At 53.8% G+C, this 12,630-nt stretch overlaps 1 protein-coding gene across 1 annotated transcript; it reads left to right on the forward strand.

Moving 5' to 3' along the window:
* The first annotated feature begins 956 nt into the window (after positions 1-956).
* Positions 957-11,067, forward strand: GAL3ST3 (galactose-3-O-sulfotransferase 3). Its single transcript, XM_061156505.1, has 3 exons — positions 957-1,085; positions 4,647-4,880; positions 9,490-11,067. The coding sequence occupies exons 2-3, from the start codon at positions 4,759-4,761 to the stop codon at positions 10,649-10,651; spliced, it is 1,284 nt and encodes a 427-aa protein (XP_061012488.1). The 5' UTR covers positions 957-1,085; positions 4,647-4,758; the 3' UTR covers positions 10,652-11,067.
* Positions 11,068-12,630: the final 1,563 nt, after the last annotated feature.

Below are 12,630 nucleotides of genomic sequence, written 5' to 3' on the forward strand. Positions count from 1 at the left end.
CCAGCTTTGGGTGGCTGCCTCAGCTCCAGGATCCTGGCCACACCAGTCAGAGACAGCAATAGAAAGCAGGGGTTCATGAGAACCACGTAACTCAATGTGGGGCTCTGGGTGTCTGGGAGGACTCAGCTCCCAGGTGGTTGGAGCGGAGGACTAAGAAGGCAGTAGAAAAGTCAGGACTATTCTCACAGAGCCTTCACATGGGTCATCTCTGCAGCCTCAGAACAGCTCCACAAACAGCTCCCTATAGTAGAGCTGGAAGCAACCAGGTCCAGGGAGTTGCCTCTTAACCCTAGAATTTAAGTTCACGCCCAGGTTGAATCTGAGTTCCCTGATTCCCAGCACAAACTGCCCAGGCAGGGGTCCCAGGTCCATGAAAACTCTGGCCGGGAATAAGTGCATCCGGACTCCTGGTGCCAAGGAGGAGAGGGTCAGTGGCAGACTGGAATGGAAGGGGTCCCCAGGGCTGTGAGGACAGATGGAACCAGGCCTCAGGCTGGAAGGTATTTCCCTGCTGGAGGTGGAAAGAGGAGAAGGGGGTGGGCGGAAAGCATGTGGGGACTTGTGCATGTACCTGTGTCTCTAATTCCCCTAGGACCAACCCGGCCAAGGGTAACCAGTGGGGGCCCGGGAATGCCCAGCAAGGCTGGAGTGCCCAAACACCTTCCAGGCCTTAGTTTCCCCTTCCGTAGTGGGAGGGCAAGCAGCTGACCACCCTGGCGTCCAGACTGTGCCAGACGGCCCAGGGAAGATGCCCGCATTCGAAGACACCCCTGGGAGAGAGTCCCGCGGGCGGCCCCCTCCTCTTCCCACTCTGCCCCTCCCCCTCCCCTGCTCGCCGGCCCCCGCCCCCGCCCCGCCTCCGCCTCCGGTGTGCGATGGGGGGCGGGCAGCGGGCTGAGCCAAGAGCAGCGGAGCTGGGCCGACGCTGCCACCTGATCCCATCCAAGCGCGCAAAGGCCAGCGAGCGACCAGCACTCTGCGCGCTGGGCCCCCAGCGCCCTCGGACCCTCAGCGGATTTCGCCGCAAGGTCTGGGGAGATAGCGGCGACCCCCCTCCACGCGGGTCCAGGCAGAGTCCGGTCAGCGTGAGTACTGCAGCGGCTGGCCTGGGGCTGGAGGGGCGGGGGTGGACCGGACCTGAATGAGGGATGCCGGCTGGGGCGGGAGAGTGTCTTGGAGGCCGGCGCCTGAAGAGCATGAGGAGGGAGGGGGGCTCTTGGCCCCCGGCAGAGGAGGAGAGGAATGGGTGAGAGCGCGACGCTGGCCTATCCCTTATTGGGGACCAGATCCCAGTGACCCGATCCCTGGGGGAGGTTGGCATGCAATTGAGGGAATGGGGGCTGGGAGGGTGGGGGGCAGTGATGGACAGAGGAGGGTGAAGGGAAACCAGAGGCAGGGAGGAGGTGGCGGTGGATGACAGGCAGAGGGGACTGGGGGGCGGGGGTGACCTGGCGAAGGCTGGTGGGTAAGAAAGGAAGGAAAAGAGGGAGCTGGAAAGACATTTCATCTCCTGGGCCACTAGTGTGCAGCCTCTCTGCCCATGGCCCCTTCCTCCTCAGTGCAGGGGGCAGTTGCCCTCTTCACCCGGCGGTGCCATCCTCAGTAAAGAGGCAGTCTCCAGGTCACCCGAGGGTCAGGTCCAGGTGGTGGGGGCCAGGGCGCCCTCCTCCTCCAAGGGCACCCATCTCAGCCCTAGAGCCCTCAGGGAGCGAGCAGCGGGCTTGTGTGGCAGTGGGTGGGCATCTAGACCAGTTTTCAAAGCTTTGGCCAGCTAAGCCATTTCTTCTTTGGTTCCCTGGAGAAAGGAAAGCAATTTGCAAACCGTGCGGCAGCCTGCGGTAGATTGTTCTGACTAAAATTAGCACTGATTTTCTCACGAGCCCAGGCACCCTGACTTGTCTGGGACACGACTGAGGGAAACTCTCATCGGAGAAGACACAGGGGAGGCCAGGAGAAGTCTGAAACATGTGAGAGGCAGGAGTCAGGGCCCTTGCTCTCAGTTCCGATCCCAGCAGGCTGCCACCCACCCCCACTGACCTAGGGGTTACCGAGGGAAACCAAGAGCCCCAGGTGGCCCCCTTCCCGGGTGCCAGCGGCCTGACCCCGTGTCCACAGCAGGCATCGCGGAGTGAACTTGCCAAGCAAAGGGGCACCCACCTCCTCGGGTGTCCGAGCAGCACCCTCTCTCGGGACCTGGAATGTTTAGCCTGGCCGAGTGCCCACCCACAGGAGACAGGGTTACTGCTTTTAAATACCTGAAGGTCTGTCATGGAGAAAAAACTTACAGGGTTCCTGCGGCCTAGCAGGGCAGCATGAGCAACCCTGAGTGTGGAAGGTGGAAAGGGGACAGGCCGAGGAGGGCGCAACCAGCAGTAGGCTGAGTTCAGCTGTCCCAGAAAGAACTTTTGAAACAGCCAAGGCTGCTCAGAAGCAACCCAGGCTGTATCTGCAGGCAGCAAGCCTCCAATCATGGACGGGGTGTTAACATGCAGAAGCTGCTGCCTACCTTGGAGGACTGGCATCCAGGGAGTTCTTACACGGATGATACCCTGTACCCGGCAGGCCTCAGACTGGCTGGCTCCCCAGGGCTAGGCCATGGCAGGGATGGGACGGAGGGCACCACCAACCACCCCATCACCTTTCTCCCTATGGCCTGGTTGAAGCATCTCCCAGGCAAAGTCCCACTGTAGCTGTCCCCAGGCTTGACCTCCTGGGCTGACCTGGAGTCTCTGAAAAAATAGACTGGTTTCAGCAACTTAGAATATATATAATCTTGGATGTTAGCTCCTGAGTGTATGTGCTTTAATTTATGTTTCTTCACCTTTTTATACTGTTTTAGTAAATGAACCATTTGTGTAATTTCTATTGCCAAAAAAAAAAAAAGGCTGGTTTCAGTGAGTTGAGCAAAGATGGAAATTGGTGGTCCTCCATGTGGCCCCAGTGGGAAACTCCTGCCTGGTCACCAAGTCCTCTCGGCAGGATAAGTGACAGGGGAGAAGCTGTGTGTCCTGAGAGGGCTCTGACTCCCTCGTGCTGGTGCTTCACATGGGCAGCGGCAGCCTTCCTCCACCCCAGCAGTCCTTGAAGACGGGGATCTTAGGCTTTCTCTGCTGCACCCTTGGTTGCCCTCTCTGGCTGGGTGCTTCACATCCCTTGGCTCCGGGAGGATTAAGTCTGTCTGCAGGCTGGCGGAGGAAACCAGGTGAGGGGGCCTGGAGAGAAGGGAAAGGCATAACCCGGACATCTTTACACCCCAACAGGTTTCAATGTAATCCAGGATTAATTAGGGGGAGGGGGAGCTAAAGGAGAAGGACTGGAAGCCAAGCCCAGGGGAAGGTCATGGTCAAAGAGTTTTCACATTACTTCAACCCTCCTGAGACCAAGGTGTCCTAGTTCCACACACATGCACGTGCCCAGAAGGTTCCAGGCTCCCCCTTCCCTTTGGAGAGGGGTGCATGCGAGGATGAAGCCAAACCTGAACCTGGAGATGGAGGCCCCCGAGACAGAGACCCCCACCCTCACCGGGGGACAGGCATTGCCACTGAAGCTGCCTTTCCACTGAAGCTGCCAAGGGTCAGGGTGCCCTTGAGCTAAAACATTCATGCGGGGACAGGTGACTGGCCAGACACCAGGCCCTCCTCCTGCCTCTCGCTCCTGCTGCTCAGCTGAGATGGAGGCCCACCTTCCCTTGGAGAATCTCTGTAGGGCAATGAGCAGGAAGCCCCCTGTATTCCCCTCCCAACTCCCAGGTGGCCACCCTCTTCCTTGGCCAGGCACCTCTCACTGCCATCACCGACGGGGCAGCCAGGGTTTCAGGTGTCTGGGGATGGAATTCAGATAGAGTTCCAGGATCGCAGGTCCTTCCTTTCTTTCCCTCATGGATCAGAGGTATGCAGAGTTGCAGAGTCCGGGGCAGAGATGGGGAAATCAGTTCTCTGTGGAAGCAGCACACATGCTGTCTGAGGGCATGGACTCTGAAGCCGGATGTATCTGGAAGCAGATCTGAATCCAGACCCTGCTAACACCAGCTGTGTGACCCAGATAAGTGACACCAGTCCTTAGAGCCTCAGTTTCCTTGTCTGTAAAATGGGAACACCTATGTTAGGGTTGCAGTGAGGATTAGATGAAATTAGGTGTGCAGTCATATAATACATATAGTAAGCCTCTTCCTCATATCAGAGACTCAAGAAGGTGAAGGCCTGGTCAGTGTTTCTGAGGAGCTCAGTGTCTGGGGAGTCAAGACTAACCCCTGGCTGAAGAAGCAGTCAGGCAAGGAGTCCTGTAGGAGAGGAAACCCTGAATCGAGACTTCTGTGCTAAGCCAAGCACTGTTGCTCAGACAGACATAAATGGCCACGAGACAAAGATGAATTAGGGGCAGGCAGAGAAGCAGAGACCTGGCTCAAGGGAGGGAGTGGCTATAGCCTGAAGGGCTGGCCAGACCCCAGAGCCTGTAATTCCACCCAAGACTGAGTTATCTGGAGCACCGTGGAGATAGGGTCATGGTAACAGGAGGTAGGAATCTGATCTTCCCTGGCCTCTCTGCACACCCCACCCTTCGGAGCTCTCGTTTGCAGCAGTCCTGTTGGGGCTCGGCGCCCATCTCCTCTGCCGGCTACAAACCTGTTTTCCTCCTTCTCCTGCCAGGCCTCACAGGAACACTGGCCTTGCTACCGGAGCCCCAGGAGCCCCCATGAGTGCCGGCGAAGGGAGTCCTGGAGAGTGAGGCCCTGGCTGGTCCAGGGGTGGGTACCCCATCATGCCGCCCATTCTCCAGCGCCTGCAGCAGGCCACCAAGATGAGCCGTAGGAAAATCCTGCTGCTGGTGCTAGGATGCAGCACCTTAAGCCTCCTCATCCACCAGGGGGCGCAGCTCAGCTGGTAAGGGGGCGGGGTCTCGGTGAGGGGGCGGTGCCCGGGAGTTGCCTTCCTCCAGAGCTCAGCTGCCGGGTTAGCGAATGGGAGCTCTCCTTCTCCTCCCTTCTCATTCCTTAAACCTGACAAAAGAGTCCATCTTCTGCTGGGCTTTGCTCTTTCCTGTGTTCTCAAAGCGCTTTCCATACATTCTCTTTAGATCCACACAACCTCCTTGGGAAGGACTTCACTGAAAGTGTGTGTAGTGGATGTGGACGTGAAAGTCGTGTCCAACAGTTTGCGACCCCATTGTAGTCTGTGGAATTCTCCAGGCCAGAATACTGGAGTGGGTAGCCTTTCCCTTCTCCAGGGCATCTTCCCAACCCAGAGATCGAGCCCAGGTCTCCCGCATTGCGGGCGGATACTTCACCAGCTGAGCCACAAGGGAAGCCCAAGAATACTGGAGTGGGAATAGAATACTATTCCTTCTCCAGCAGATCTTCCCGACCCAGGAATCAAACTGGAGTCTCCTGCATTGCAGGCGGATTCTTTACCAACTGAGCTGTCAGGAAAGCCCTGAGTATGTAAACTGAGATTCTATTCCAGCCCGAGTCTTTCCCTCAGCATCACTTCTGGTGGATGGGAGGCAGAGAGGCTGAATATCTTACGAAGTGAAAAAGAACTTTAAGAACAAAAACAGAAGTGCGTACCTCCATATAAATTGCACTTAAGAACTTTACTGTGGGTAACTTACATACAGGCAGGAAGGATCTAGTAGATGGAGGATCCAGAGGCATTCACAGTGGCATCGGAAGGGGTACAGGGAGACTTAAAGGGGCAAAAGCTAAAAAGAGAATGTGACTACTCAGGAGTACATCCTCATGGACGGAAAGGCGGTGGTATCCTCCACCCCGGAGTGGGGGGGTTGGGGGTTTTGTGGCCATTAACCATCTGCATCAGCAAAAGGCAGTCTTGCAGTTTTCACATGGGATGAAGGCAAGGGTAAAGTCTGACAGGGAATTTACCTGGCTTGAGCACACTTCTTATGAGTAGGCTAAAGCGCAGTTACCCAGAAAAGGGAGGGTGTAGGTCTTCGGGCCTGTGATAGAGTCAGTGCAGTTCAGCCACACACTCCCCAGAGAACTGCAAACAGCTTCATTCTACTGTTTTTCTGGGCAAGTCTCACTTCTCTGAGCCCATTTGCTCATCTAGAAATGACAGTCACACTATGCGTGACCTTGCCACTCCCCCTGATACAGGATACAACGTGATGATGAGTAGGAGCCCTGACCCCTGACCCTGCTCCTGGCTCACTGCATGAACCCAATAAACCCCTGCACTGCCCCCCCCCCCCCCCCCCAGGACCTGTTTGCCATTCTCTATATGGTCACCCGTGAGAACAGTGTGAATGGGCCCAGTCCCTCCTGCCAGATGCCTTTCTGGTCTTATGGAGCATCTGTGTAGACATCCTGAACCCAAACCAGGAAGGTCATCTCACGCCCATCCTCAAGGCTGCTTAGAGTTGCCCTTGTTGCCTGATGCTTAGGATGGCAGAAAAGAAACAGGAGAGTGACTCAAAGTCTGGAGTGAACTTACAGGTCACCTAGTAAGGTCACCTTGAACACCCTTGTTTCAGGAGCAAGGAAACAGAAATCAACGTTTCATGAAGGCTAGGATTATTATGTTTTTTATGCTATTATATTTCTGGAGCCCAGAACAGTTCCTAGCACAAAGTAAATTAGTAGATGCTTAAACAAACAAAAAAAAAAAACCTGAATGAATGAATGAGGTTCCAGAGGACTTGATGGAATCATATAACAACAGGTTGCTTCAGAGGCCCTGCCACTCATCTACAATGTGAGGAGCCTGTTGTTGTTGTTCAGTTGCTAGTAGTGTCCAACTCTTTGTGACCCCATGGACTGAAGCACACCAGGCTCCCCTGTCCTTCACTATCTCCCATAGTTTGCTCAAATTCATGTCCATTGAGTTGGTGATGCTATCCAACCATCTCATCCTCTGTTGGCTTTCTCCTGCCCTCGATCCTTCCCAGCATCAGGGTCTTTTCCAATGAAATGAAAAGCCAGTGGAAAGAGTAAAAATGAGAAAGACAACAGACAGTAAGAGGATTTGGCAATTTTATCTGAGTTTCTGGACTTATAGAAATGATGTTCCTTCTCCTGTTCTTCAGTTTGTACACCTGTAAAGTGAAATTTCTCAAGGGTCCCCAAGGGCCTTTGTCCTTGTATTATTTTATTTTGCTTTTTTAAAACACTAAGGGTTTATTTATTTGTTTGGCTGTGCTGGGCCTTTATGCTGCACGCAGGCTTTCTCTAGTTGCGGTGCACAGGCTTCTCATTGAAGCGGCTCCTGTTGTTGCAGAACACTGGCTCTAGGTGTGCGGGCTTCCGTGGTTGTGGCTCGTGGGCTCTAGAGCGCAGGCCTGGCAGTTGTGGCACATGGGCTTAGTTGTTTAGCAGCATGTGGGATCTTCCCAGACCAGGGATCGAACCTGTGTCTCCTGCATTGGCAGGTAGATTCTTAACCACTGGACCACCAGGGGAATCACTGTCCTTGTATTATTTTTTATGGGTAACCAAATACCACAAAACTTAAGTGACTGAAAACATCAAACATTTATTATCTCACTTCTGTGGGTCAGGAATTCAGGCTTGCCCTAGCTGGATGCCTCTGGTTCGAGGCCTTTCACAGAGTTGCAGTCAAACTGGTGGTTGGAGAAGGCGGTTTAATCTGAAGCCTTGATTGGAAGGGCTCCCCTTACAAGCTCCTGTATGTGGTTGCTGGGGGAGGCTTCAGCTCTCCAAGCAGGTTGATGACAGACTGAGGGCCTGATTCCTTGGGGACTGACTGTTCCCACCTGGTACCTCGCCCCCTGCATGAGTTACCCTAGAGAGAGTGAGAGAATGATACCAAGACAGTGCCATAATCTTTTTACAATGTAATCTCACAAGTCACATCCCACCATTTCTGCCCTATTCTAACTCCTTAGAGGCATCAATAAGTCCCACTCATATTCAAGAGGTGTGAATGACAAGAGGTCAACAGGTGAAAGGTTGTTGCTGAACCACGGAAGATGCTGGGATTCTTGGCCTCCGGAAGAGAAGAATTCAATCCAGGGCCAGGGACGAGGCTTGATCACTCAGAGCTTTTGTGTAATAAAGTTTTATTAAAGCATAAAGGAGAAAGAAAGCTTCTGACATAGACATCAGAATGGAGCAGAAAGAATACCCGCCTGCTAGTCTTTAGCTGGATGTTAGATAGTTACTAGCAGCCTGTTAACTAAAGAAAGGAATGTCTCAAAACTCAGAGAATGGCACCAGGCCCCTGACCCACAAGATGTATTTTGAGATAATCTTGGCACCAGGTGAGTCATCCCGGGCCATAAAATGATTGATTTGAATCTTGTAGAAAGGCAGATTCAGTTCAGTTCAGTTGCTCAGTTGTGTCCAACTCTTTGCGACCCCATGAACCGCAACACACCAAGCCTCCCTGTCCATCACCAACTCCCGGAGTTTACCCAAACTCATGTCTATCGAGTCAGTGATGCCATCCAACCATCTCATCCTCTGTCATCCCCTTCTCCTTCTGCCCTCAATCTTTCCCAGCATCAGGGTCTTTTCAAATGAGTCAGCTCTTCACATCAGGTGGCCAAAGTACTGGAGTTTCAGCTTCAACATCAGTCCTTCCAATAAACACCCAGGACTGATCTCCTTTAGGATGGACTGGTTGGACTTCCTTGCAGTCCAAGGGGCTCTTGAGAGTCTTCTCCAACACCACAGTTCAAAAGCATCAATTGTTCAGCACTCAGCTTTCTTTATAGTCCAACTCTCATATCCATACATGACTACTGGAAAAACAATAATTTCATTTATATAGATTAGGAGAACAACGTCTGAGTATAACATATTGGTTTGTCAAGTCAGTGCTGAGCCTAAATCTGAGCTTTTAGGCCGAACTGACTTGAAGATAGAGTCTAGGGTAAATGCATAGTACATTAACATAGCTTAAGACAAATATTTCCATTAAAAAATGCATTGGTTAGCTCAAGATTTGAGAAACATTAAGTTCAGGTGGAACCAGGTGTCATTATGGCAACACAGTATTTTAAGAGAAACCTCTTTTTAACTTTGTATAGAGAAGGGGAAAACATATAACACTAGTTTGTTTCCTCTTGCTGCTTAAAGTGAAAGTGAAGTCATTCAGTCATGTCCAACTCTTTGTGACACCATGGACTATAGCCTACCAGGCTCCTCTGTCCATGGGATTTTCCGGGCAAGAATACTGGAGTGGGTTTCCGTTTTCTTCTCCAGAGGATCTTCCTGACCCAAGGATGGAACCCGGGTCTCCCACATTGTAAGCAGACGCTAGAGAGATTTAAAAAAAAAAAAAAGTCTGACACTTGCAGCCTATTTCCTCCGTTTGGAGACCCCTGGCCTTGCTGCCGGTTACCCTCTCACAGGGAATCCCTGGAGGGTGGTCATCTTAGACGCTGCGTACCACACATCTGTGTACTGTTTTGTGGGTAACGCCCTGGGCCCATCCCCACCATTCTTGGGGAGAGGCCAGGTCGAGCAGTACCCTCTCACACCCTCCTCCCGGCACACGCCGGACCCTGCAGGTACCCCAAGCTGTTCCCTCTGAGCTGCCCGCCTCTGCAGGACTCTCCGCCGCGCCCCAAGCATATGACCGTGGCCTTTCTGAAGACGCACAAGACTGCGGGCACGACGGTGCAGAACATCCTGTTCCGTTTCGCCGAGCGCCACAACCTGACGGTGGCCCTGCCTCACCCGAGCTGCGAGCACCAGTTCTGCTACCCGCGTAACTTCTCGGCGCACTTCGTGCACCCGGCCACGCGGCCGCCGCACGTGCTGGCCAGCCACCTGCGCTTCGACCGCGCGGAGCTGCAGCGCCTCATGCCGCCCGGCACCGTCTACGTCACCATCCTGCGCGAGCCGGCCGCCATGTTCGAGTCGCTCTTCAGCTACTACAACCAGTACTGCCCCGCCTTCCGGCGCGTGCCCAACGCGTCGCTCGAGGCCTTCCTGCGCGCGCCCGAGGCCTACTACCGCGCGGGCGAGCACTTCGCCATGTTCGCGCACAACACCTTGGCCTACGACCTGGGCGGCGACAACGAGCGCAGCCCCCGGGACGACGCCGCCTACCTGGCGGGCCTCATCCGCCAGGTGGAGGAGGTCTTCTCGCTCGTCATGATCGCCGAGTACTTCGACGAGTCGCTCGTGCTGCTGCGGCGCCTGCTGGCCTGGGACCTGGACGACGTGCTCTACGCCAGGCTCAACGCGCGCGCCGCCAGCTCGCGCCTCGCCGCCATCCCCGCGGCGCTCGCGCGGGCTGCGCGCACCTGGAACGCGCTCGACGCCGGCCTCTACGACCACTTCAATGCCACCTTCTGGCGCCGCGTGGCGAGTGCCGGCCGCGCCTGCGTGGAGCGCGAGGCGCGCGAGCTGCGCGAGGCCCGAGAGCGCCTGCTGCGGCGTTGTTTTGGCGACGAGCCGGTGCTGCGGCCCGCGGCCCAGATCCGCACCAAGCAGCTGCAGCCGTGGCAGCCCAGCCGCAAGGTGGACATCATGGGCTACGACCTGCCCAGCGGCCGCACCGGTCCAGCCACCGAGGCCTGCCTCAAGCTGGCCATGCCCGAGGTGCAGTACTCAAGCTACCTGCTACGCAAGCAGAAGCGCCGAGGCGGCATGCGCCTCCGGCCCGAACCGGTCCTAGACAACCCCCCACCTCGGCCCATCCGGGCGCTGCGCCCAGGCCACTGAGCTCCGGGTGGGAGTCTGGCCCCTGACCTGCCCACCAGGGTCTTTCCTAGGGCTGCCTCCGGGTCCCACCGCATCAGGCCCTTTCTCCCGAGAGGGGCTGCAGCAGTAAGTGGGGGCGCATCTCCCTGTTTGAGCCCACCTCCCAGGAAGGTGTAGGCCCGATAGAACCCCGGGCCACTCTCTCCTTTGTCCTAATTGGATGGTGGCTTTGCCAAGAGATTCGAGGCCCGTTCAGAACTGCCCACCCTGCCTTCTTAAGGGGATTGAGGACCCCTCCACCTGTCTTTCCAAGTGGATGAGTCCATGCCACAGAGAGGGGCTGAGCTCTGGGAAAGGCTACTCTGCCCGTCAGCCTCCCGAGTTCTTGCTCCTTCTGCCAGGGGTCAGAGGCCCCCACACTGTCTGTCTTCCAGGTTCCACCCTCCTAACAGACCTAAGCTGCTCCCAGACCCCCAGAACCAAAAGTTCTTGGGGTGGGCTTTTTGTTTGTTTGTTTTTCCATTTTTAAATAAAATATTTTAAAATGTGCATGTTGTATGTCAGTCATTAAAAGCCAGTTCCCCAGCTCTTTGAGGATGAGGCAGATGCCTAAGAATAGATGTGGCTGTTACCATGAGAATGGGGACCCAGTGAAACTGAGCAGGATCTTCGGGCTCCTGGACATAAAAGCCTTTCCATGTCCCCCGTTTCTTGTTGGTAAGCAGCAGACTCCACCCTCCATGACCTTCCCTGAGTTCCAAAGGGCAGATTTGAACAGTTGCTCATCAAACAAGGTAGCAGATGCAGAGACAAGAGAGGACCAGCAGCCTTGGGGCAGGGTCCTGGTTCCACCTCAAGGGGTACACATAACGGTATCTTTTGAGCTCTTTATAGAATTAAAACCCCCAATAAATGGCAGGTATCAGCGTTCTTCATTCCAGAGAAGGCCGCCTGAGGCCAGATTAAAGACCAGAGAAGTCTCAAGAGATTGTTGTTGTTCAGTTGCTAAGTCCTGTCTCTCTCTTTGCGACCCCATGGACTGCAGCACACCAGGCTCCTCTGTCGCTCCACTATCTCAGGAGTTTGCTCAAATTCAAATGCATTAAGGCAGTGATTCTATCTAACCATCTCATTCTCTGCCACCCCTTTCCCCCTTTTGCATTCAATCTTCCGAAGCTTCAGGGTTTTTTCCAGTGAGTCAACTCTTTGCATCAAGTGGCCAAACTCCTGGAGCTTCAGTGGCAGTCCTTCCAATGAATATTCAGAGTTGATTTCCTTTAGGACTGACTGTTTTGATCTCCTTGCAGTCCAAGAGACTCTTAAGAGTCTTCTCCAACACCACAATTGGAAAACATCAATTCTTCACCGCTCAATCTTCTTTATGGTCCAAATCTCACATCTGTACATAACTGTACTGGAAAAACCATAGCTTTGACTATATGGACATTTGTCGGCAAAGTAATTTCCCTGCTTTTTTAATACGTTGTCTAGGTTTGTCATAGCATTCCTTCCAAGGAGCAAGCATTTTTTAATTTTCTTCAAGAGATGGGAATACCAGACCACCTGACCTGCCTCTTGAGAAATCCGTATGCAGGTCAGGAAGCAACAGTTATGACTGGACATGGAGCAACAGACTGGTTCCAAACAGGGAAAGGAGTACGTAAAGGCTATATATTGTCACCCTGCTTATTTAACTTCTATGCAGAGTACATCATGAGAAATGCTGGGCTGGAGGAAGCACAAGCTGGAATCAAGATTGCCAGGAGAAATATCAATAACCTCAGATATGCAGATGACACCACCCTTATGGCAAAAAGTGAAGAAGAACTAAAGAGCCTCTTGATGAAAGTGAAAGAGGAGAGTGAAAAAGCTGGCTTAAAACTCAACATTCAAAAAACTAAGATCATGCCATCTGGACCCATCACTTCATGGCAAATGGATGGGGAAACAATGCAAACAGTAACAGACTTTATTTTGGGGGGCTCCAAAATCACTGCAGA

Source organism: Dama dama, chromosome 2 (assembly GCF_033118175.1).
Source record: "Dama dama isolate Ldn47 chromosome 2, ASM3311817v1, whole genome shotgun sequence".
Lineage (NCBI taxonomy): Eukaryota > Metazoa > Chordata > Mammalia > Artiodactyla > Cervidae > Dama > Dama dama.

What these genes read in the sequence shown, in the direction of transcription:
- GAL3ST3 (XM_061156505.1), top strand. Translation starts at nt 4,759, where the DNA reads ATGCCGCCCATTCTCCAGCGCCTGCAGCAGGCCACCAAGATGAGCCGT. An exon ending in CAGGGGGCGCAGCTCAGCTG is followed by an intron (nt 4,881 to 9,489) that starts GTAAGGGGGCGG and finishes CGGACCCTGCAG; the next exon opens with GTACCCCAAGCTGTTCCCTC.